The 20284-nt window shown below is 35.7% G+C and overlaps 1 protein-coding gene across 4 annotated transcripts; it reads left to right on the top strand.

Annotated features, from left to right (window-relative positions):
* The first annotated feature begins 94 nt into the window (after positions 1 to 94).
* UCHL5 (ubiquitin C-terminal hydrolase L5) lies at positions 95 to 18916 on the top strand. 4 transcript variants are annotated; one of them, XM_080622341.1, is made up of 11 exons: positions 95 to 223; positions 1475 to 1538; positions 3239 to 3344; positions 11032 to 11157; positions 11243 to 11304; positions 11382 to 11512; positions 13124 to 13187; positions 14281 to 14383; positions 14826 to 14939; positions 16646 to 16744; positions 18362 to 18916. In XM_080622341.1, exons 1-11 carry the CDS (start codon positions 142 to 144, stop codon positions 18404 to 18406), a joined length of 996 nt encoding a protein of 331 aa, XP_080478467.1. In that variant the 5' UTR covers positions 95 to 141; the 3' UTR covers positions 18407 to 18916. The 4 variants fall into 4 exon arrangements, with proteins under 4 accessions (XP_080478467.1, XP_080478470.1, XP_080478469.1 ...); XM_080622342.1 differs by lacking the exons at positions 95 to 223; positions 1475 to 1538 and adding exons at positions 4549 to 5983; positions 6735 to 6818; XM_080622343.1 differs by lacking the exon at positions 3239 to 3344 and having other exon boundaries at positions 200 to 223.
* Positions 18917 to 20284: the final 1368 nt, after the last annotated feature.

Raw genomic sequence — 20284 nt, 5'->3', positions numbered from 1 at the left:
GCTCCCGCCCCACCTCACCATAGCGATGACAGGCGCGGCGTGGGCCGCGGGGCCTGCTGGGAAGGGAGCGGCGTGTTTCTGCTTCGCAGCTTAACCGGCCGGTGGCGGTGCCGGGCCTGAGGGCGCGTGCTGCTTGTCGCCATGTCGGGAGGGAGTAGTGCTGGCGAGTGGTGCCTCATGGAGAGCGACCCGGGCGTGTTTACGGAGCTCATCAAAGGCTTCGGTGAGGGAAAAGCAAGGACTGGGGTTGGGTGTTGGAGGTCCCGCTGGTGGGTAGGCGGTGGTGCTGTGTCCACGGCCCTGTTGGTAGCTGCAGCTGTTCCCGCGCGGGTGCGACACTAGCCAGCCCGCTCGCCCCGTTCAGTGGAGTGCTCCTTCTTTCCCTGACGAAGGGTACGGGGCGCCGGTAGGCTGAACCCAGCCGCGGCGTGGCTGTGGCCCGGCCGGGGGCGGCGGGGGAACACGAGGCACGTTGGAGGTTGGCTGGGGCCGAGGCTGTGCTCTGGTAGCGTGGCGATGCGCGGACGCGAATGAGAGTGAACACGACTCTTGTGACCTCTGTGCGGCTTCTCCGGCCGCGACAGTGTGCGCAGCGCCTGGCACTTCCCGCCCCGCAGCGCCGTGCTCCCGCGTTGCTGCCGGCAGCGGCCGGCCTCTTAGCTGAGGGCTGTCAGCGGCGCTGGTGGTCCCGGTTTCCGGGCGGTGGGTGGCCAGTGGCGGGACGCGCTGTGCAGCGGAGCCCGTCCTGTCGCCTAGGGCACGTGAACGCTTCTGCCGGGCGGCTTGATATAAGTAAATGTCTCGTAGGAGGGAATACCAGTGTCTGAAAAGGGTCTGTGTTTGGGTCGTGTGACAGGCGACTCGATTGCAGAGACTCCAGGACGGAGGACGTTACGGGGAAGGGTTGTGTGTGACCAAGCTGACCTGTGGTGCTTGACAGTAGGCTGGGTACCCTGCAATGGACTTCTTTGGCGTTTAGAATACTAATAGATTAATCTTAAACATGCTAAGTATTTGAACTTTTGGGGCTCTTATGTAAACTTCTTTTTTCAGTGTATTGCTTACAGTGTTTTCGGTCTACTACCATAGGTTTTTTTATGGAGGTAGATTTTTTTTTTAAGCTTTGCTTTGGGCTAGCTGGCAATGTCTTTATAAATAGTATTACTTATGGTTGAGCAAAGCGCATGAGGTGACCAAAGATATTTTCATCTCCTCTGCTTCTTTTTTAAAGGCAGCTGTGTTTATAAAGAAATAAAGATCACCATACACAGGAGAAATTCCTGAAATAATTTCTCTTGACCTGTCTTGTTTGATATTCTAATGAGGATGCATTAAAGCTGATAAATAGACTTTTCTGTAACCTGCACATACAAATTGTAAATATTACTAAATTTCTTCCGTGTGTCTGTCTTTACTGGCTGTGTCCCTTTTTTAATGGGGTTGTTGAAGAAACCTGTATCATTCCTTCTTTCAGGTTGTAGGGGAGCACAAGTTGAAGAAATATGGAGTTTGGAACCAGAGAACTTTGAAAAATTGAAGTAAGGCACTTTTCTAATCTGCATAGGTTATGTTTGTCTGAAGTCACTGAAAGAATGTATATTAAACTTGGATGGCCTTTTTGGTGGTGCAGCAGTTCACTAGGATTTTGTTTTAATTGAATACCTGGCAATTAAATTATCTTTTATTAATGTCTTGGTTCTTTGTTTAGCTTTTGTGGTTTTGGAAAGAGATGCTAATAGCAGCTAGAATGTGAAAATAAACGTCTAATGATTTTGTCCTTGCTTGACAAGTTCTTTGACCAACTTCTTGCTTTATCTCTCTCTTCCTCACGTAACATATTGCATCTGTTGCCTTAAATAAATTAATTCACTGTACTAACGTACTTTTGTGACTTGTTTTTCCTGCAGAACCACTTCCATATGTTTATGAAGGCAAATAGTCTTGTAACTGACAATTACTGATATTGTATGGAACAGTTAGGGCCTCATCAGGCAACATTCTTTTACCATTTTGTCTGGGATGCATTAAGTAGAATACATTTTCACATACAAGATTTGAAGAGGAAAATGTCATCTAACCCAAACCATACTTTCTTACTATGTGAATATCATACACTTTTATAATTAATGTTTTAGAAGGTATAGCAATTAGTATAGAAAACGCAGCTTTAGATTTTTTATCTGACTGAAAGTATTTGACAAGTGATGCCTTAATGGCAGAAATGTTTTTTGAGAAGTGGTTTATTTACTGCCTGCACCATGTACTTCATATATACTTCATCAGAATGTTAGCTAATCTGTTCATAAAGTAACAGCTTTGCTTGCTTGTACTGTCTGATGTATATATTCCTAGTCTTGAGTGGTGGCCAGCTTCCTTCCCATGCACATGTATTTTACACAATATTTAAACAATAAGAGTTAAAGAATAGAACAACATGTAGAATTTTTCAAATTCTCTCAGTGGTCCCACTGTTTAAAAAGACATCTCAGTCTGCTGGTCAGAGCTTAGGAAAAGTTTCTTTTGCAGTGTGGTAGTATGTTTACTTTTTGTAGATAAACCTTTTGTGACATCATTGTGGTGATGGCCTTAAATGCAGGTTGATATGATGAATAAGTTTTGCTTTAATATAGCTGTAGATTTTGTAATAACTGTTTCTTTTACTAATACATTTTTGTTTTATGGGAATAACTAAAGGCAGTGCAAGATGTAAAAGCTGTTTATTATGCAAGACCTGCAGTCTGAAAAGTAAGAATTTTAGTAAAAGATAAAACTGGAGTTCTCTTCTCAGAGAGAGAACTCAAAGCATGCAGTTTCACAAGAGCTTTTCTTCGACTGTTTCATTTATGCCTGAAAGGACTACCAAAACTTTAGTTCTAGCTCTTGTATGTGATTGACAAATGTTTTGATAGCTATTTGTCAGTAACAAATTCAAATGAGTGTTGTGAAACTGTAATAATTACAGTAACCAGGAAAACTGGTCCTGGCTTAAATTACTGATGAAATGCTAATTAACATTGAGATTGTTTAGCATATATGGACAGAAGCTTGAAGTATGTTCCGTCTAATTTAAAGACCACATCTAAAAATTTCAGTGCAAGTTCCTTATGTTTAGTAGAAAATAACTAACAGAATGAGTGTACCAGCATTCAGTTAAATTATAGTAGAGATTCCTGGCTTTGTTTTTTCATCAGTACATGTGGGTTTGGTGGTTTTTTCCCCTATCATTTTTGTTTTTTAGGCCAGTACATGGACTGATTTTCCTCTTCAAGTGGCAGCCTGGAGAGGAACCAGCAGGTTCTGTTGTTCAGGATTCCAGACTGGATACGATATTTTTTGCTAAACAAGTAAGGCAGGTTCAGTATTTTTCTTTGATATGTCATGAAATACATCTCTTAATAGCAAAAAATAATGGTTTTGTTAATATGTACAGAAAAATCAATTTTCAAGGTGAAATAACTTTAATAAATTCTGTGGGAGTAGGGACTGTGTGTTAAAATATTATTAAAGCAAATCAGCTTAATCAGTCAAGTCAGACAAAAGTATCAGCAGGTAGGGAAGAGTAAAGCTCTTCTTTGTCAACTGGCTCTGATAAAAGTAAATAGCTCTTCAGTGCAGTAAAAAGTACTTAGTAAATGTTCTCAGCAGAATGAGCAAATTTTTCTTTTTGAAAGCACTTTCAACAAATTCTAGAAGGAAATATTTATTTTGGTCCAGTTTTCATTTGTTATGTTTCTCAAATGTTCTGCAGCCAGGGCAGTATATCTGTAGGATAGCACTTTAAGAATTTGCAGGCCATTTTGGCATAAAAGTTTTCAATATAAAAGTCATAAAGGTGAGTCTAAATTAGAAACTACAGGAAAAATTGGGTTTGATAATCTGTGCTGGTTTTATTAAATACCAAGTGGTATGAAGTTTTGTGTTGGCTGTGACAGTGAAGTGCATATTATTTGCAAGCAAGAAAAGCATAAGAAAGTAACCAGAATGAAAGCAGGAATATTTGATAATTTTTTTAGATTTTTTTTCAAAACCTGTTTCTCAAATAGTGATAAATGTAACAGTCCAAACAAGAAGTGGTAGAGTTACTACATGTGTTAATTATAAAGCATTCCTATCAAAGGGGAAATGATTAGGCTTTCTGTCAAGAATGACAGTTAGAAAGGTTGTTGGTTTGATTTTTTTGAGGTATTTGGGGGATGAGGGAACTGGTGGTTTTGGGTGTGGTTTTTTTTTTTTGTGGGGATGTTTTGGTTTTTTTGTTGTTTGGGTTGTTTTTTGGGAGGGGAAGGTTGTGTGTGTGTGTGTTCTGTTATTGTGGTTGGTTTTTGATATGTAAATTTTAGGAAATAAAGAAGTCTCTCAATACTTCCAGCTAAAAGTATAGAAATATGGAAAACAATTGAAACATTAGCTGTATCTATAGGTCTCCTGGTTGCCCTGTACATGTGCTTCTGTTGTGCAGATAAAAATCTTTAATTTGCTTCTTTTATAATCACCTAATTGTTTCATGCTATTGTGGGTGACTTTATTCCTTGATCTTTTTTAATACAGTTTTCTTCGTCCTGCTGCATCTTTTGGGTCCTTCCAAGCATGTCCAGCATTCTTAGGATACAGTGATCAGCAGTAGTTTGACAAATGTCTTTATAGGTAATAGGTCTGATAGACACTTGTTTAGGTTGTGATTTCTGTCTAGTCAAACATACTGCTAGTGATTAGTGGTCTGTGGCTGAAGAATAACCTTGATGCAAAGAACCTCAGGGAGAATTCATGATATTACACTCAAAGGCTAGTTACTTGATAGAAGGAAATTACTCTGATGTGAATTTAGGAAGGTTTTTTTGAAGGTGAAGGCAGATCTACCCTCATTCAACAGATTTCATCTTTCTTGTTTCCTTTGAGTAGATGACGTTCTCATAGAATTGCTGTTCTTGTGGGTGCTGAAAAGATTCAAACAATTGTCTGCTTGCTCCACTACTTCTGTTTTGTTTTTCCTCTCTCCTCTTCCACTTCATGTTTTAAAGTATGACATCATGTTTAAAAGCAAGTAGCAAAGAGGACCTTTATTAAGCTTTCAGTTGGGATTACAGAATGTACATGAGAAATTTTGGATAATGTTAGATTTGCTAACAAAACCAGAGTATTAAAGGCTGATGAAATAATGAGAAGTCTGCTTTATGTTGTAGCTTTCTTTGAAATACACATATTTTGCCATTTTGTTAAGTCTGAAGCCTCTTTACAAAGGTGTAGGAACTTTCTAATCTTTGCCCTCCTTCACCTGCTGCTTTAAGGAGGGTGTGCTTGAGTGACTAAGAATTCATTAATTTCAGCATGGAAAGCAATTTCTAGAAATGTTTGCTATTTTAAAATTGTAGCGACCAGTTATGCCACTGGATGGCATGGAACATATATTTCAAAAGTCATTTGAAAGAGTATAAGATTAGAATATCTTTCTCATGTTTTATTATTGTCTGTTACTCAAGTGCAGTGGCTTAGCAAAGTCAAAACATTTCTTGCTTGTGTTTCATGTCACTTCAGTTTTGCCTGGATTGAGGTATTGTGGCTGAACAACTAGTGAAATTGTCAGAGAAATTAAAATCTAATGTCAAAAGATAAAGGAAAGCAACTGGTTTTTATATTTTGGGTGGATTTGTAATACCAATTTAGCTTTGGTGACTTTCATTTTGGAGGAAGCTAGCGTTAGTTTAGAGATGCAGCTTGATGAGCTATATTTTGAGGACTGATAGTATTTTCTCAAGCGAATGGTGAATCTGACGGTGAAAGCGATATATTTGGGTTGTCCCATCCTGTCTCCTTTTGACTTCATGGTTCTGTTCCTCTCTTGCCATGGCTCAACTATTGAACTTCTATGAGCCAGTGCAGTTCATCAGTTTTCTACAGATCCTCTGTGCATATTTTCTGGGCTGGTCTACTGTCACATTGCGATCTGTTTGTTAAGTGAGTCTGTGCAAGCAAAAGCTGGTGAAAGGTAAGTGAGAGAGAACAGAAGTTTCTTTAGAGTAGTACTGAGGTTATTACAGTTCTTGAAACCACGGTCTGTGAATCCTTATAAGTAACCCAGCTGCACGAAGGAAGACAAGGTTAAGAAAATTTTTATGATACTTAAGATTATTGGTCTGTTGATCTGTATTTTCAAAACTGATGTGACACTGGAGGCCAAAAAATCTCAGATATTTGTCTTTCCTGAACATCTTTTAAATTTCGCATACTTCTTTTAAATTTACCATATAGAGATTTGGTACAGCCCAGTTTATTGCAGAGAAGTTCTGAAGTATCATTCTGAATTGTGTATGAGCAAAACTAAGTAACTGCTAATATGTATCAACAATTTAGTATGGCAAATAAATGATGTTATTGCAACATAGCTCTGTTTCTGTTCATTTTTGGTTAAATGCTCCATCTTAAAAATTGTTTCATTGTAGGGGAACTTCAGTTTTATGTAAAAGGCTACAGCTCTTAAACTGTATCTAGCCAAAACCTTTAAAATTGCATTGGAAAACACAATTTTGACAAGAACTTAGTGCATGCTCACACTTTGTTCATACCAACTTTCATTAGGATGTTGTAGTTGAATTTGAAATGACAACTAGATCTTGTTCAAAGTTAGATCATGAGTATATTGGGGGGTTGAATTTTCACGTCTAATTTGCATGCATATTAAAGGATTATTTTTTTTTAATGTTCACTGATGTTAAATTTGGCCTCCCTGTTATGCCTAGGTATGATTTGGTCCTCTATTTGAGGCCACAGAACTCTGGATGATCTTACAGATCCTTTGAGCTAGGATACCTAGGCACAATGAGGTGAGTTAAGGATACAATTTCAGCCTTAACTCTGAATTTCCTGATTTCTGTGTTACTTAAGTTAGGCCCTTGCTGTTGTTTTTACGCACAACGGCTACACAATTGTACCACTGAATGTGTTTGGCTATCTTCAGCGCTGTTTTGAATAGCTGTATTCTGTGCTGATCACTGCAGAAGCAGAAGTGTCTCTGGACACAAAAAATGCCATTGTTGCACACTTACGTGCTAACTTTTTTTAGCTTAATAACCTCCTCAGGTTTTATTACTGAAGTATTGGTATCGTGCCTTTGGTTTGTGCCATGTATTTCTTTTATACTGCATTGTGATGATAGACCATTATAATTGTGATAATAAAGCATTAACTTCCTTATTGGGAATAAAATCTATATACCTTCAAAAGGAGAATTTTCTCAATAAGCAAAAAGTAACAGAATCTCTGTCTTTAGTTACATTTGTGCCACTTATGAAAGCATATTTTATATATATATTTTTAAACATTTTCAATACTGCATTTGATTTCAAACTCCAAATTTTTGACGTTTTCAGGTTTGGTAACATAAAGATAGACCAGGTATCTGTGTTAAAGCCAAAACCTGGGATAACAGGTAACTTGAAAGAAGTAAAATGAACTTTCAACACATCTAATCAAAGTCAGAGATGTCATGAATTGAATTTAATTATGCAAAGACTATATCTTTATTCCAAAGGAGTAAAAATAAATAAATTTAGTTTGGGGTTTTAAACAAGAATGTTTTCTAACTTTGTCCTAATGCTGAATTTTTCACGTTAAGCTTTATAAAGCCAACTGTTTTGTCACGTTGGCATGCTTAGTAAGTGAATCCCAGAGATTTGCTGGTTATAGTACCAAATGCAGTACAGGGTTGTCCACAGCTTTTTGAAAAACAGAATGTGTAATCCATCAGGTAGAGTATGCAAGTCAAGAGCTTAGAGTGCTTCAGCCTTAAGCTGATCCAGAAACTCGGATTGGATCCTTAGGAAAAGCTGCATGCTTATGAAGTTGAGCATCTTATTTGAAGAGTCTGCCAGAGTAGCCTATTTATGTGGTTCCTTTGTTTTAAGCTAAGCTTTGCTTGGTGATATGGTGGCTTTCTCATGTATATCTGTGTGTGTATATATATTACTTTCAAATATTACAAAATACACCTTGTAGTTTTGCTAGCAAAATCTTTTAAATATGGGTATCTGCTTTAAGTTGGGTTCCTGAGTATTGATCGATCAAATATCTCAGCAGGACTTCCTGGACAGAAATAAACAGGCAAACATTGGGATTTCTGGACAAATAAACAATCCCTCTTATGCTTCCTGAAGTCAAAATGCAAAATTACTGGGACTACCTGTATATATTGTTATGGTATATAAATGCAGGACATGTTTTCTGCCAACACTGAGACACTATGAGTAAGAGATATATTGGAAATTAGGGTAGATAGGTATCCTGACCAATTTCTCTCATGAAGGACTTATTAGCTTATGTGTATAGCAGTGCTGGACTCTGTGTGCATTGATAGGATGCAGTGCCCATGTGGCAAATAAACCTTGCGCTCATCTACGTTTCATACAGCAGTCACCTCCTCTGTGCTCTTCACGCTGCCCATGAAGTACCACTAGCTAGGTACCTCCTTCTTCAATCTTGGTAGTTCTCTTGTGTTATATAGATCCAGGAACACAGTCTTTTTTTGCATATCATCAGTACTTGCTTCTTTTCTGCTACAGGACTATTCTTGCTGCCTTTTCCTTACCTCCCACCTCTCGCTTTCTGAAGAACGTTTGTAGTTCCAGAATATATTTCCATTTCAACAGCTGGGGGCTGCTGATCTAAGATCTGAATCTGTTGCATATTGTTTTCTAGCAGTGAGACAAGATTTAGTTTGATCCTTATATACTTAAACGTATTCCTCTTACTGTAACTGGAATACAGGAATATATTTATGCTGAAAGGCAAATATTTGATGAAGCCACAAATTGCCTTCCAAGTTTAATTTTTCTTCTGATTTTTAATGCTCTTTAAAGCTCCTGTATCCAGCTAGTCCAACACATTTTGTGTTGATCTTGCCTGTAGGCACAAAATCTCTTCATTTCCTTGCACTATTTTTGATTGCATTATTGGGTTAATGATCTGCCAGACCAGCTGAAGTGTGCATCTTGATTTTTCAGTCAAGACAGCTTACCGCTGAGGGGTGTCTCCCCCTATGTTGTCCTGTATTAGTTATATTTTATTAGTGCTCAAACCACAAGACATTTAACAAGTGCAGTTTGCTGTTGTGACCCTCTCTTCATTATAATAACACTATTCTAATAATTTTTCACTACTTTCTTTCTCCTTTTTCAAGCAGTTTATTTGCAATGCTTGTAACCACTGCTTCAGGTTAGGCTGCTCTAATTCACTTAGGATCTTCCTGCTTTCATCCTAGTACTATTACAACTGTCTCTGGTACCATTATCTAGTCGTATCTTAGAAAATCTTTAGTTCTTTGTTCGTTTTTCATTCCAGATTGGACAGAGCCTTGGGTGACATGGTTTAGTGTGTGATGTCCCTGGCCATGTCAGAGGGTTGGAACTAGATAATCTTAAGGTCTTTTCCAATCCTGACGATTCTATGATTCATTTTTCTGTGTTACAGTATTAATTCTCTCTAATTATGTCATTCTAATAGTCGGGGGGGATTGTTAAATTTTCTTCTGCTATTCATTATTCCACTGTACTTGATGGATTTTCCTTCTATGTCCTTTATTTTGTAATTGTGTGAACTCCAGCCTTTAGCTTGTGTATGTGCAGTCCATTTGAGTTTCAGTTGCTGTAATCTGTTCTTTGTGTGTTGTTGGTTCCCTTGATTATCATTTAAGTCAATTAGATTGTATTTTTCTTAAATTAAGAAGTGCTTTATTATTTCCTTATCACCTGCACTATACAGACGCTAAACTTGAACTGAGAACATCTTGAAGTATAGAAAACCAATAAATGATGTGGTTTATAGTATTAACAGTAGATTTTCCTTTGTGAGGGAGCAGGTTTGATTTTATAAAACAGACTTGTCTTTTCTCTGTTTCTGCCTTTTTTTGGGTTTTTTTTTTTTTTTTTTTACTTTCTCTGTCATTTCTTGTTGTAAGTGGTTTCACATTCATGGCCGTGAACTAATTTTCTTTTTGTAATACAAAAGCAACATATTCTCTCCCAGTCCTAACTATTAAGTATCATTTGAAATTGAAAAATAGTCTCATAGTCTGAGAATACGTTATTTTTTCCTAGCCTAGAGCTCACTGAGAAAAAAATGCTAATAAGTTATTACTATATTATGGCCTTATACCATTTGACTACTGTGCTTTTAATTAAATCCCGGATTATATTAAATAATCTTTGTAGTCTCTTTCTTTAAATATAGTATTTTAGTTTGGATATTACTAAGCAACATTAAAACCATGGCTGTAATATGAAAGAGTTTGTTTACGTTGTCTAAGGATAGTGTCATAAACTGGTAACTTAAACGTAAGGTTGAAAAGGATTGGCATGTTATAAATTAAGAAACACATGAAAAACTTTAAATCTCATGTGGCTTATTTTTTCAGCAAACCATCTTGTAAAAAATCTTTACACCTTAAAACACCTAAATTTCATTAGTTTATCCCTAGAGTATTTGAAATTTTTTGTCCAACACATGTGTTTTGGTTTGGTTTTGGTTTTGGTTTGGTTTTGGTTTAATTCTAGCTTCTGCATTTATTGACCCCAATTTTTTGTTTTGTTTTGTTTTTGTGCTGCTACTTATGGTAGGAATTCTGATTATTTGAAGGACATTCTTTTGGGGAGAGCTGACTTGTTTTTTCAGAACCACAGATACAGCTATGTTTTTTGGGCAGCTTGCTTTGAATAGTACGTTATTTGTTTTTCCACTGAGACCAGAAGGTTCCTTTATTTCTTCTAAGTCCTTTATTAATTGCTTTAGGGAGGTGGTGAGACAGTAGAATGACAGAGTTTCTAAGAAGAGGTATGAAATACCGGTTTTGTCTATAAATTGCATATGATGGCCATCCAGCAAGGCTTTTCTGTGGCTACTCAGGCTAGATTTGCTGCCTGTGTTGGAGTGAAACTCTAATGTGAATCAGCATAGAAAGCATGTGTTTGTAATGAAAAATGTCACCCAGCTTAAAGTAAATTTTTATCACCACTACTGAATAAATTTTCCACCTTTTTTTCCTAGGTAATTAATAATGCTTGTGCTACTCAAGCCATAGTAAGTGTGCTTTTGAATTGTGCTCATCAAGATATCCATCTAGGAGAGACTTTGTCAGAATTCAAAGAATTTTCACAAAGTTTTGATGCAGCGGTAAGTGCTTACTATTTTCTGTATTTCAAGTATTACAATGTTTTAATATGTTGCCTTAAAATTTGATTTTGTTACTTACTTTCAGATGAAAGGTTTGGCACTAAGCAACTCAGAAGTGATTCGGCAAGTTCACAACAGTTTTGCCAGGTAACATATGTTTTAAATCTAGGCAAAATTTGACCATATTCTTTTTCATCTCAGGTATTTTCAATTTGTCTTTGCAGACAGCAGATGTTTGAATTTGATGCAAAGTCTTCAGCAAAAGAAGAAGATGCATTTCACTTTGTAAGCTATGTTCCTGTTAATGGAAGGCTGTATGAACTAGACGGCTTAAGGGAAGGGCCAATAGATCTAGGTAATATTTCATATTTTTCTGAACATCCCTCATTTTCGCAATAGCTTATTGCAACAAATTGGTGGTATGTTACAGGAGCAAACCAAGTTATGTATTAAAATAAAGCATATGTTTAAACTTTTCTTAATGTGCTATTCAGGCTTGTACTCCTTTGCAGTCATTTGTATTGTTTTATTTTTGCTGGTGTGAAAATGCAGTTTTCATGTTGCTTCCTCCATGTTTCTGATTATCTCTTCATTCATTCAATAATCAATTGAGTAGGCTATGCATTCCAGCAAGCTTCTAATATCTTAATAGTTTTGTCACAAGAGAGAGGTTTACGTAACCCACCTATTATGAAAGTTTGTTCTCCTTATGTTAGGAAATACGTTGTTGTTCTGAGCTGTCTCTAGCAAAACCTGGTAACATCATGTAATCCTTTTGGCTTTCCTTACCCATAGTGTGATACTCCTTTTGATAATATTTTTCCCCACATCTTCCTTTTTGTGCTCTTGTCACCCAAGACAATTCCTGTGTCATGTTTCCAAAGCTGCCTTTCTTTTTTTTTTTTTTTTTTTTTCCAGGCTGACTATAAACTCTCCATTTATTTTACTGTTAATTTCTTCTGTGGGAGCATATATAGAGCTGGCTCCATACGCTTCTTGTACGTTATGTGGCTGGTGTTTACACAGTGCCCTCATTCTTCTTAGGTAGCAAATGTTTCCCCAATGGTTTAAAAAAGAACAGCTACTTTTAGCATAGTTTGGTTCTCTGTAAGACTTGTTCATATTTCATGTCTTGTAATCTTTCTTAACTTGCTGTATGTGCCATCTTGGGTCTTGAAAAGTTCTTCAATGCTTATCCTGTGTTTGCACTTTTCAGTCTGATACAATCTCAACATGTTCCACACTCCATTTCCAGAGTGTTTCCCATGTTTTCTTGACCATTGCATTTATTTTTAGGCTGAGCAGTATCTTGCTGCTAAATCTCATCTTTAGTCTGGTTAAAGAGACCATGGAGTCTGCAGACTACCAGTAACATAACTTTTATGGTAACAGGATCATGAGTCTCTTCATTTGCTGTGAGGTCTTGAAATTGTTAGATGCGTTATCAACTTACAAAATCACCTTTAGTTATTCTCTCATTTATCTTAAAATCAAGTTATCTATTATATGCCCTTTTATGCTTTTTTCTGTGTCTGACTTTTTGCCACTGTATGGCACCTACATAGTATTAATGCTTAATTTTGTTTAAATGGAACAGCTGTAACTATCCATACTTTTTTGTTTTGTTGTCTACTTGTATGTTGTCGTACCAACTGATTTGTGTCATACAAATCTTATGTAATATACTTCCCCCTCCTAATTTTTATTATTATCAATAAAATAAGTTAGATGCTTATGCCCTTAAAATTTAGTTTTGCTTCCTTTCTTTGGCCAATATAGTATCTAAATATTACTACTAAAAAATGTCTTCCATGTCCTAAAAAAATCACCCGAGTAATTTGAGTTGCCAAGGAAAAACTTGTTACATACTCTGAAGTTCCTGGATAAACCTGAATTATACAAGTCCTGAATTTAAATTTAGTTTTGCAAAGAGGATTAATTTTTTTCCTTGTATTTTTTTTTCTAGGTTCATGCAATCAAGATGATTGGATAAGTGCTGTACGGCCTGTCATAGAGAAACGTATACAAAAGTAACTGGTCATGATGCTTTTAAGAATATAATACCTTATATATTTTTAATAATTCTTTATTCTTAATTTCTTTCAATTAAAGCCTTTCAACTGAATTTATGAGGAATGATGAATATGCATAATTTTTATCTGCACATCACTGTGTTACTTGATTCTATTGCCCAACATGAGCTAAATGTGATGATAGATAAGTCTCAAATACGCTGTCTTTCTGTATGATTAATCAAAGTAACTATCTGTGTAATGAAGAGAGATTCTGCTAGTACTCTGAAAAAAGGAAGAGCGAGATGATTGATTCCGTTAGACAGCTGTGGGTCTTTGCAAGTGAAAACCAAGAGTGCCATTAACAAAGATAAAGTTTGGGGGTGTGCTTTTAATTAAAAATACCAGATAATAACTATATCCATACAGCTGGTATTTCCTTAATTATGTGGTTTGGTTTAGAAATTAAAGCTAGGGAAACCTATTGTAGGTGTTTTCCTACTTCTCAGCTCTGACCCCAAATGTGTTGGAAATAAAGTTGATTTTACACCATTTTTAGAAGATAATTTTCAAAGTCTGTCTTAAGCAAAATGTTGCTACCAAATCACATTTGGAGACTTTAAACTCTGAAAGGACTGCTAATCTAATTGCTGAAATTACTGTTCATGTTGTATGAAGAAGTCCTCAACACTTTCTAAAAAGTAACAGTAATGAGAAAGTAAAAACTACTGCATGCAGCAGGCTTGTGTAAGCTTTGTTGTCAACTATATCAAGTTTTACAGGCCTACAATTCTATGAGTCTATGTTTTGTTTTCTGTTTTGGACAGTCTCAATATTTACTTTTTATGACTGCAGATAGGAATTAGTAGTATCTTGGAAGAGGAGGTTATTATGAGTTACTGGGTAGTGTTCCTCTGAAGTCTGATTTTATTTCATGTCAAGATTAGATCTGTAGTACAACTTAATAGATCCATATACATTTTTTTTCCCCACAAAATGTATTCCATCATAATAAAATCATGGCGGAGGTTTTTGAGTGGTCATGTTAATAATTGATTTTGCAAGTGTTTTGTTTTTTTTTTTTTTTTTTTCTTTTTTGTTCTTCATTTAGATACAGTGAAGGTGAGATAAGGTTTAACTTGATGGCTATTGTATCTGACAGAAAGATGATATATGAGCAGAGGATTGCAGAATTACAGCAGCAACTTGCAGAGGTAGGCCATGATATTTTAATTATTGGAGTAGTTCTCTGGTAATAGTTCTGTGTCCTTGCTTTATTATTCACCTTCTTCTTTCCTTGCTCCAAATACAGTATCACTAATAAAAAGCACAGCACTAGAAAAAAAAACACAGAGCAGTGCTTTGTGGATGCACTAATGTGGCTCTGGTTACTTCTGTGTGAGCTAATTTGAGCTCTTGGTGCAGTACGACCATGTCATTGTCACTCTCTGTCTTGAATAATTTGCCACGGTAATGGAACTGTTCTTTTCCTAATTCTTGATGTAATCTGCTTATAGCTAACAGTAGAAATTTGTTGAATGTTTCTAATCTTTCTGTGATTACAAATACTCTTAAGACTTAATTTAAAAAAAAAAAAAAAACAAGTTAAAAATTGCAGAAATGTCATCCATTTAACATTTTTCTGTTTTGTCGAAGGAGGAGCCTATGGATACAGATCAAAGTAGTAATGTGTTAAGTTCTATACAGTCAGAAGTAGCAAAATACCAGATGTTAATTGAAGAAGAGAATCAAAAATTAAAAAGATATAAGGTATGTAGTCTTTGCTTTTCTGATGAAATTATTGGGAAAGTTGTAAAACAAAGATGGCTTTTATATCTATGGGAGGATGTTGTAATTAATCTGAAGGAATTGGGTGGATACTAGAAAGAGAATGTTACGTAAATTTACATTGCATTCCTGAATTTACAGGTTAATTACCAGGTTGCTTCCTTTTAGCATAAGTCTTAGAAGTCATTTTGTAATGGTCTCTGTAGCTCCCTTTTTTCCACTTCTTTTGTATGTTTCTCACTTTGAAATACATTTTAAGCACAGCGAGTTCTAGAATTCACTAGAACCCACAAAGAAATTGATGTGTGTGTCCAAGAAGGCTGATGGGGCTTTTCTTACTGGATTTGCTAATTGCACTATTACATGTGAAACAGTGGTGTCTGACCAAGTAGGATTTTTTTGTTTGATATTAGAAGGATTTTGGCATGTTAGTTGTAACTCTGTTCTTCTACAGAGCATTCGTATAAGCTCTTCCAGTTCTTATTGTCAGTAGTGAAGAATGTTGGTACATCAGTTGATAATGAAAGCTCATCAGGAAAGTGTGAACTTCATATATAGATACATTCTGTGTTTGCACGTATATCTCCTAATCTGACAGATAGGTGCTTGCATAGCTGTTAGTGGAGGAACACTCCTAGGAATTGTTCTTTTGTTACAGTTTACCTGCTGTTTTTTCCTCTGTGGGAAGCAGTAAAGACACAATTTGCGTGTTCTTTGTTTTCCCAAATACATTATTTTATATGTATGCACTGAAAGCCTGTCGTTGTTTGAAATGACGTGTGATGTTAATGGAAATGCAATACTGAAAGTTTCTCGGTTGCTACAGTTGGGTATAGAAAGTGGCTAGATTAAAAATTAATTTAAAAATAAAAGTTGTATATATCCAAAGTTAAATGTTTTCAATAGGTCTTGGTTTGGGTTTTTTGTTTGTTTGGTTGGTTGGTTTTGGTTGTGTTTTTTTTCCCTTAAAAATGAAAGAAGTTTTTTAGCTAGTTTATGGAAGGTACAGACCGAGACGTCAGTAGTTGTAATGATAATGTCAAATGTATTTCTATATTACATAAGTTATAAAGTGGTTGTTTCTTGTCTCTAAAGCAGTGTTCTTAATAGTATGTGGAAATATTGTGGAAACTGATTAAAAGTCTACTTTTTTATGTTAGGGTATCTACTTTGAGTCTATGGAGGTCTTTCAGTTGAAAAAGCAAATAATATTCTATCTTGCTGAATGATTTAATCACTGTAAAAGCTGCTAAGTGTTTAGTATAACAAAATAGGCATGCTTTTGCATTACAGAAATGTTAAAGTCTTCTGCCTAGGCAGAACTATGCAGGGGACTGTAAAAATACCTGGGTCGAACTGCATAAGTTGAGGAATAAAAATAGTTTAGGTAACAGTACTTGTCAGTGTTATAGCAATGACTAAACCATGTAACCTATTTAATCATTGTTTCGGCTAGTATGACGAAAGACTGTAAGGAGAAATTGTGCCCAAAGCAGTAAATTAATCTGGCATGTACTTTATCACTGTGTGTTCAGAATTTTATTGCTTTAATTTAATTTTTAGCTGGTTGAAATTTAAAGAATTCCAGGTTCAGGGTTGGGGGTGGACAAATGGCGCAGTGACAGGAAAGGGAAAAGTCCTCATTTAGCCATAAAATAATCCTGTTAATGCTTTTAATCTATTTTTAGATTGAAAATATTAGAAGAAAACATAACTACCTGCCTTTCATCATGGAATTACTAAAGACATTGGCAGAGCACCAACAGTTAATACCATTAGTAGAAAAAGTGAGTATTTCCTAACTGACTGTCAAGAAACAGTATATTACTATAAAATTCTTCATACCTTCTACTTAAGATTATAAATGCAGCCAAATATCTTGGAAGTGTAAATGGCATGGGTTGGTTTATTTAAACTGCTACGTTCAGATTCACTGCTAGTTTACCTGGTGTTCTTGCAGTTCTTAAGAGGCACAATTCTAATAGAGATTGGAGATTGTAGGGTTAACCAAATATCACTATTACACAAAGGCAAATTGTATCTTCCCTTTGATAACCTAAACAAACTTTTTCTGATGGTGGTATAGGAAGAAGCAATTCAATATCAGATAAAAGATCATGTTGTACAAGAGATGCATGATTTGGGCTTTTATACAAAAGAAATTAAAAGTCCTATTAAAATTTTGATGTGTATCTCCAGTTAGTATGTGGTAGAGTTCCCCATACTATCCTGATATCCCTTCTTGAACTGAAGATTATTTGAACGTGTACATACACAGACATGTAGTTCCCTCTTCCATACTTGGACTGTTAATACTCAGTTTTGTTGATTTGACTACTTGTCAGCACTAGATGGCAACCTTCACTGTATGGCTAGTCAGGTACGCGGAGTGTTTGTTTGCATATCTACTCTTGTGCCATGGAGAGTATCCCTAAATTTGAATTCAGACTGAAAAAGGATCTCTATTACTATAATGAAAGAACTAAATATTACTTAATAAGTACGTTCTTTAGCTGAATTTCCCGAATATGTGTAGGCCATACTTAGTAGTTTATATGGCAGTAAATTTTTGATTATTTTTTTAATCTTTTCCTTCTTTGGGTCGTTTGTGAAGTTTTAATCTGGTTTCATGTTAATAGGAGTTATGTATAACACCAGCAAGCTTCTTTTACAAGTAAATTTCCAGTGCACCCGAGCAGCTGGTGATAACAGATCTTGATTCTAAATGACTGACTTAGATCCAGTTCTGTTCAATAGTAAGTGGTAATAAGTAGCAGTCTGATTCAGAATGAACAAATGATTGCATCTGAATTGTCCTTTCTTCTTGCCTAATCTTTTCTGATTAAATTCATAAGAAAGAAAATGCTCGTTCCTTGTCAATTTGAACTATCTATTGATACAAGTAACATAAGATTCTGTTCACAAATATCATCTTTTTTTTTCCTTTTCTGCTCTTTTGAAAGATCTGAAAAACTAAGATCTTGGTTATTTTAGTTTAGTCTGTGATAATCAGCATTTCTGAATGCAGTGTTTTCTTGTGAAATAAAATGTTTTCATTAAGAAGAGTTATTTCAGTGTTAAATGAAATTAATATGGAGGTATAAAAATGAAGTTTAAATTCTGTTTTAAAAATAGAGCTTTTCTTAATCTCTGCTTTTCCACTATGGAAGCTATCCAATGTTAGTTTCTTATTACTATATTTAAACCTATGTGTATTTTGAAAAGCTTTATATATGAAGCTAATAGTAGGATAGTTCTGAAGGATATAAATTTACATTTAAAACGTCTCTTACTTCAGCATATTTTGTTGAATGTTCAGAAGTGTAATGAGTAGTTATTCAAAGCTCCAAAAAGAAAGTCTTTTGTCTTGTCAGAGTTTAATATCATCTCCCTTTGTTTTCTAGGCAAAAGAAAAACAGAATGCCAAGAAAGTTCAGGAGGCCAAGTGAAGATGACTTTGCAATATACATACAATTACGTGCTTCCGAAACTATTTTCATGACAAGAAATAAAACTTTTCATAAACTTTGAATTTTGTCCAGCGCACGTTTGACAATTGTAACAGTTTGTCTTGTACTGTATGCACGGGTCTGATTTTCTTCCTTCCCTTGCATCTTGTGCATGTAGTACCACTAAATAATGTTTAGGTTCTCTTGGTCAAATTCAGTATTTAACAGTCTGTCTGATTTCTGAAAGCTTGGGAAGTGGACCTGAAAATATGCAAGGAAAATGTACCCATTTTGTCCTATTTGAGTATATGATAATGATGCAAATGCCAGAGTTGTACAAGCATGAGCTTTTTTTGCTCATCCCTACTAACAGTTATAATACTATCCAATTGTTCAGTGACATACCCTGTGTCTTTTGTTTTTATGAGGTATGTGTCTAATTTTTTTACAAAATCAAAAAGTATGAATTTAGCTCTAGAAACATTTGCAAAGACCAATGTATAATCTCAGAAGTTCTGCATTGCTTTAGTAGAAAAGATAATAAATATTCCCATTTTTATTTTGGCAAACTTTCTTCTGTGGTATTTTATTATTAGGTAAGATGATTAGAAGGTCATCAGCCTTGTGACCGAGTATAGGTGTTTTCTAAACTTGGATTAGAAAGAAGGTATGCTATTGTTTTGGGAAGTTTAAGCTCTTGGATACAAGGTAGTACTTTTCTAGAGTCCATTAAATTTAAGTCTATAAAGCAGTGCTTTTTAGCTGACCATGGCAGGTAATTTAATATTAGGAAAACACATATATTTAAGATTCTTGTGTTTAACAGTGTTGTAATGGAAAATGCTTGGACTTTATTCTATAGACCAAAGGGAATGTCTGGAGAATGGAGCTCACATAGTGTTCTGCCTCTTACTGCTGCTTGTATGTGAACTATGAATAGGCAAATAATTTTGGTAAGGATAGTAATAGGCCATTTGAATTACTGAAACACTGTTAAGTGTACAGTGTATATAAATTGATTTAGGAAACTTCCCCTTTCTTCCTAAAAGACCAGGAGAAGAAATAGAAGGAAAAACAGGCAAAAGAACTTCGATTGTTTGGAACATGTTTAAAACCAGTAAAAGATATGTTTCGCTTACTTTTGCCTATAGGCATACTTCATTGAACTGTGAGGTCCTGTAGTCTTGTAGGCTTATGTGATGAAAACGTACTGTATTTAGAATTTTTTTGAAACAGCAGTGTAGAACAACTTCTGTTACCTGTTGGTGTTTCATATGTATTGACAGGATAAAATCACAAGAAGTAAAACCTGTACTGTGCTCTTCTACTGCTGAAAGGATGCACTTGAGTCATTGCTGTGGCTGGAAAGGGAAGATCTGTTTCAGAAAAGAAGATGTGATCCATGCTTATGTTTTATAAAAAATTGATCAGGTTGATGAGAACCTAAGCTGTATGTGGGGGTTCCCTACTTCAGCAATTCGTTGCAGCAGTTTAGGTTTAGGGGAAGGGAAAACTTCCTGTGTAAGAGGCCTTTCTGATCGTATCCGTGCTTTTATGAACTATGCTTTCATTTGTTTATATATGAGAATAACTTCTACTGCAAGCAAGCTTTCTGGATTTGTGGAATGAAAAAAGAGGGTGGATGTAAAGATGGAATTTGAACGAAGTTTGTTAGCTAAATGTGTGAGTGAAAAATGTTTGTTTTTTCTTTTTTTTTAATAGGGTATTTAACACAGAAGTAGAACAACTCAAAACAAGTGTACTTTGTTATATTTAGAATCTTTGTTTTTTCTCGTGATCAAAACCCGTATGCTCATGTTTGACCATTTTCACCAAGTTTGTAAAACCATTTTTCAGAATGTCTATCTTGGTTTCAGA

The sequence above is a fragment of the Psittacula echo genome, assembly GCF_963264785.1.
Source record: "Psittacula echo genome assembly, chromosome: 7".
NCBI lineage: Eukaryota > Metazoa > Chordata > Aves > Psittaciformes > Psittacidae > Psittacula > Psittacula echo.
Note: the sequence above shows the minus strand (reverse complement) of the source record. Positions and strands in the feature narration are given on the sequence as shown.

What these genes read in the sequence shown, in the direction of transcription:
- UCHL5 (XM_080622341.1), top strand. Translation starts at nt 142, where the DNA reads ATGTCGGGAGGGAGTAGTGCTGGCGAGTGGTGCCTCATGGAGAGCGAC. An exon ending in GAGAACTTTGAAAAATTGAA is followed by an intron (nt 1,539 to 3,238) that starts GTAAGGCACTTT and finishes TTTGTTTTTTAG; the next exon opens with GCCAGTACATGGACTGATTT. An exon ending in TACAGCAGCAACTTGCAGAG is followed by an intron (nt 14,384 to 14,825) that starts GTAGGCCATGAT and finishes GTTTTGTCGAAG; the next exon opens with GAGGAGCCTATGGATACAGA.